This window comes from Girardinichthys multiradiatus, chromosome 3 (assembly GCF_021462225.1).
Source record: "Girardinichthys multiradiatus isolate DD_20200921_A chromosome 3, DD_fGirMul_XY1, whole genome shotgun sequence".
NCBI lineage: Eukaryota > Metazoa > Chordata > Actinopteri > Cyprinodontiformes > Goodeidae > Girardinichthys > Girardinichthys multiradiatus.
This window is the reverse complement of record NC_061796.1, coordinates 46718891-46724131: the sequence shown is the minus strand read 5'-3', so window position 1 is coordinate 46724131 and position 5241 is coordinate 46718891. Positions and strand designations below refer to the sequence as shown.

The 5241-nt window shown below is 45.0% G+C and overlaps 1 protein-coding gene across 2 annotated transcripts in view; it reads left to right on the top strand.

Annotated features, from left to right (window-relative positions):
* The first annotated feature begins 683 nt into the window (after positions 1 to 683).
* The window catches only part of rnf183 (ring finger protein 183), a 6160-nt gene continuing 1602 nt past the window's right edge, over positions 684 to 5241 (top strand). For both annotated transcript variants that reach the window (XM_047360662.1, XM_047360661.1), the window contains exons 1-2: positions 684 to 839; positions 1218 to 5241. The exon at positions 1218 to 5241 is cut by the window's right edge. In XM_047360662.1, coding sequence (XP_047216618.1) covers positions 1277 to 2218 — 942 coding nt within the window. In that variant the 5' untranslated portion in view covers positions 684 to 839; positions 1218 to 1276 and the 3' untranslated portion in view covers positions 2219 to 5241. The remainder of the gene's footprint in view (positions 840 to 1217) is intronic.

The following is a 5241-nucleotide window of genomic DNA, read 5'->3' as shown; positions in this document are numbered from 1 at the left end:
TTTCCTGTTTTGTAGATTAATTATAAAAAGGTAGAAGGTTCATTTTATGCTTTTAGCCTCAGCAGAAAGCTGCTTGGTGGCCTAATTTGAGTGACCTTCTGCTTGGTCATACCAGTTCACTGACGCACTGTTTTTTTTTTAGTCACTAAAATCTCCACAGACAGGTTTTCTTTATTCAAACACGCCCATCTGTGGGGTTCATTTTCAACATTTTCAACGTGAAAAAAGATGCAGAATTAAAGAGGTTTCAGAAAACCTTCACATGGAGTCTGTTTGTCAGCCGGACGGGCTACTGGCGGTTCTGCTGATCCAGTCTGGCTGGCGAACCTTCAAGTCAGATGCACAGGTATGAGCTGCAGATACAAAGCTCTTCTGCAGCTGCTGTGGAATTTCCCATTACCTTAAACGGCTCGTATCACGTGAACTGTCCTGTCCACCTGCCACTACGTCTCATATCTGCTCAAAGATTTTATTCTGTCCAAACAAGAAAATCTGACCGAATGTCCAGGGTGTCTTCATGTGCCACCGATGAAAACACAGGAGGGGCTGGTACCAGCCGCAGCTGGTAGAACTGGTCTGACAAGAAGAGAGTGAAAAGGGAGGGAAGGAGGCAGTGCCTAGGCTGCAGAGAGGAAACAAGGAAAGAGGAAGGATAAGACCAGAGGAGCAGAGCTCAGGTAGCAGAGGGAACCAATTCACAGTCCTGATCAGAACTTTGTTTCTTTAATCATTAATGAGGATTTTTGATCCAGGTTTTACAGGACTGACCCACTTTAGGATTACCTGACCTGTTGGATCAGCTCTGGCGGCCGAATTGGACATTATTCCCACCTTATCAGGTCAGTGTTACAATCTGTGCAGTTATTTAAACTCCAGCTGGCTGTTAAACTGCGGCTCTGAACGTCACGGCAACTTGTCCTGAACTTCTTCCGAATGTCAAGTTTCTGCTAAATGTTCTAAGATGTCAAGTTTTGACCTTCATGCTGTCAAAACTTTGAGCAATCACTTAGCAGAACCAGCTGGAGTTCAGAGCCTCTTTCAGCGATTCCTGAGATGTTTAGCAAAACCTGTTTAGCAGAAATTGCCGTTCACACTTGGAACAGAAGGCCAACATGCAAGTTGAATTGGTTGCATCTCTGCTTCGTCACCATGAATTGGTTGTGGTGGTGCTGCAGAACTCGACAACATTATTTAACTCAGGTTTTCATCCTCCACAGCTGCTGTTAGGCAGAAGAGACACACCTGGACCTATACGTGTTGACCTCGGCACTCCATCATGAGTGGACACGGGGAGGGAAGCAGGAGAGAAGGGAGTTGCGGGACCGGGCTGTCCCACAACGCCAAACCAAACCAGCCTGCACAGAACCGGAAAGAGGACTTCTTCCGGAAGGCACGGCCTCAGAAAGTTAGGCGGTCCAGGAGCACTGACTCAGAGAGGGCCGAGCGAGGGAGGAGAAGAGAGAAGGATGGGCACCGTGGGGGGAGACGTCCGAGGGGACGCAGCGAGGAAACCCAGAGACGGGACAGGAAGGAAGGAGACCAAAGGCAGGAGAAGCCCCCTGTGGACACTGTGGAGGACACAGAGTGTGCGGTGTGCTTCTGCTCCTATAACAACATCTTCAAGACCCCCAAGCTGTTGGCGTGCGGCCACACCTTCTGCCTGGAGTGTCTGGCCCGCATCAACGTCACCTCCTCGGAGATCAAGACCCTTCCGTGCCCCGTTTGCCGAGTGCTCACTAAGCTGCCGCACGGCCGGGACCTGCCCCGCCTGGGCAACAACAAGGACATCATCGGACAGCTGCCGGCGGAGATGCAGAGGGCGTTTTCCATCCGCTTCCAGCGCAGCAAGGGCAAGCTCTTGCTGAAGCACCCCCCTGCCAACAGCAAGCCCAGCGTCCTCTCCTTCCCTCTGAAGAAGCACGACCCCCAGCCAACTGCAGCCAACCTGAACGCTGTGGAGCAGGGGGTCGGCCCGACTACCGTGGTGGACGTTGGAAGACCTCCAAACAGGATGAGAGGTCACATCCGCCACTTGTTCAACTCAGACCGATGCTACTACGCCGTGGTGGCGTCCATCATCACCATCACAGTGGCACTGATGCTTTTGGGGATTCTTGCCTTCGTGATCATCCCCAACGTAACGATTTACCATGGACCAAGCCCTGGGAACTGGACAAATACCTCTCCACATGGGGGTGGAGAGGGCATGGAGCCCTGAGAGGGCAAAGGGTGTGAAACGGTGAAGGAAGAACGCTTATGGAAAATGAAGAAGAACATGGATGGCAGCATTTTTCCAGCAGAAGACAGACAGGCTGTGCATGAATGAAGGAACTAGAACAAAGCTGCAGCTTGTTTCTGTCTCTGTGCTGAATGTGAAAGTCAGAACTGTGAGAAACAAGGAATAAGAAGCTCCAGATGTTAAATAGCACTAAAGGTGGGGAATTAAATGTGGGTTGGATCACTCCAGACCGGTGTGTTCCTCCTCAGAGGCTCTTCCTTATTTATTCTCAACTTGTTCATACCTATAAATGATCAATCATTCACTTTAGTGGTTTATTTATAACATCCTTGATGCAGCCAATCAGGGCGACCAAAGCGCTTTACAATCAAAAACAATGAAGGACATAGAGATAAACAAAACATATACCTATAAATGATGCATATATATTTTTAAAAAGAAGCACATTTAATAAAGACATTTTTATTACAACTTAAAATCTGATTTATTTGAATTATGTTATAACTGCCTGATTACACAGACCTCCTGTTTTCATGAGTCAGAACTGATTTGAAAGATTCTTTTTACTGTCTAGTGTTGTTAACACACCTGTTCAGAGCGATTTCCGCCCAGGTTGGCCAGCCTGTTTGACTGCATGTCGTCCAGCTGTCTGATGCCGAGTGGATGATCCGTGTCAACAGAACAGCTGCGGGAATGTCATCTGGGTTCAGCGACCTCATCAAAAGCCCTCATTACAGGAACAACATTTGAAATACATACACGTTCTTGTAATTTCAGCTATGTTTAAGTCTGGACTTTGACTAGGTCATTGCAACATCGCAGCAGCAGTAGCCTAGTCCCAGTACTCTTATGGACCCAGTCCAGGTGGTGGGAAACAGAAGGACTCTAGCAAAGAAAGCATCATTGTTGGACAATGTCTCCCACCTAGTGCCTGAAGCTGTTCCAGACCTGGAGAGCTCCTTCAGTGATAGACTGCTGCATCCTAGGTGCACAAAGGAGCGTTATCACAGATCCTTCCTCCCAGCAGCTATAAGGCTTTCTAACTATCACTGCTCCCAACAAACTCATAAAGTTGTTTACATCTTTGCTGATATTTTCAGTTTATTCAGTTCTTGTAGATAGTCTCTAGTTTTTCTGCACATATATTTAGGCACACATTTTAAACCACAGTATGTTGTTGCACATTTCTTTTATCTGAGCATGCTCCTTTTAATAACTACAGTATTTTTTTATGTTGTAAACTTTGCCCTTGCTGTACAGTCTCTCTACTGCTTCTTGTAATCTAAATCCCTCCTGCGTCACAATAAAGGACATTTCTATTTCTACCTCCATTCTTCTTGTTTTCAGCCGTTCTGCTGCAGATCTGCTGCTGTGTTTGGGATCAGTCTTCTGTTGACCCATTTTAGACCAAGCTTCAGCTTTCTGACAGCTGGCCTCACATTTGACCCTATAGTACAGAGGCTGTGTATAATGGTCAGTCATCTCTACCTTGGTTTCGTCTGTGTGAAATCTTTCTTCTGGTCTGTTTCTAACTGTCCTGTCATTAACTTTAACATTTAACATGGTAATTTAGGCCTGTAGCGTCTCAGATGGAGCTTTGGGAGGTTTGTCATTTCTCAGAACATTGTGCACACTGACATGGGTCTGAATCTGCTGGGACATCCCCTCCTATGATGATTGGCAGCTGTCTGAGATGTTCCCACTTGTTTCCAGACATGTTCCTCTGTAGAATAATGGACTTTAGATCATTTGGAACCTCCTGGATCGATGGACAGTAGTAGTTGTTTCTCTAAGTTCATTGCTAATATCTTTCCATCTTGGCATTATGTTACACACCTGCATACCTCAAACTATCAAACCTCCTGCACATTATGATATTATTTAAAAGTACGATGTAAAACCTTAAAATTGTAATATCTTATTTTGTAATCTATAATAATCTCTAAGATTCTGTGTAATTTCAAATGTCTAGAAACTTCATTACAAGGCAGCTGTAATAGGAAATGGAAAAGTGCTTATGAAACTAGTAACTATTTTTATATATTAAACCAGGAACATAAGCAGGTGTCTTGCATAAATGATTCAAACAACAACATGGTGCGTTACAAAAGGAGTTGGATCTAGACTTTATTTCATATTTTCTCAAGTTACAACCTCATACTTCAATGTATGTCAGTGTGACTGACCTGCAGGTACAGCTGCGGGTCTTGAGGGGTGTATCTCTACCAGAGTGACATCTATATACTGAGATGAGCTGGTCTGGGATCAGATATAGGTTTATTCTGTTTCCACAGATCTGACCAATGAATGGGTGATGAACAGGCTGCTGCAGCTTATAATGGCCTGCTGAGGAGATACTGCAATCATTTCAATCAGTTGTTCTGGAGCAGAGACATCTAAACATGCAGAACAATGGACCCTGTGGACTTTTCAACTTATTGTTTGCAGAAAAATTTTAAAAAATTTATCTTTAATCTTCCACTTTATAATTATGCTCTACTTTGTGTTGGTCCGTCACACAGAATCTCAGTGGAACACGTGTAGGTGAAGTTTAAGGGGTGGGAATACTTTTTTAAGCCACTGTATGGATGTGTGGATAGAGTTTAATATGAACACCTCACATTGGACCTTAAACAACTTGGATTTTGTGCCTCTTCACTTTCCTCCAGACTCTGAGACCTTGGTTTCTAAATGAAAGGAAAACATTACTGCAACAGTCCAGTTCTTTTACTGCTTAGCTTCTGCAGAGGTCTCTGGTTCATTATGGTCTGAACCACAGGTGTCAAACTCCAGATCTTAAGGTTCCTGCAGCTTTTAGACGTGTCTCTCTGACAACACACCTGAATCACATGATTAGGTCATTTGCAGGACTCTGTAGAACTTGAGTTCATGATGAGGGAATTCAGTACTTTGTTTTAGGCGTGTTGGACTGCCAAATCAGAAGGTTACAGGACACCAACCCTAGAGGAGTGGAGTTTGACATCCCTGGACCACAACAAATG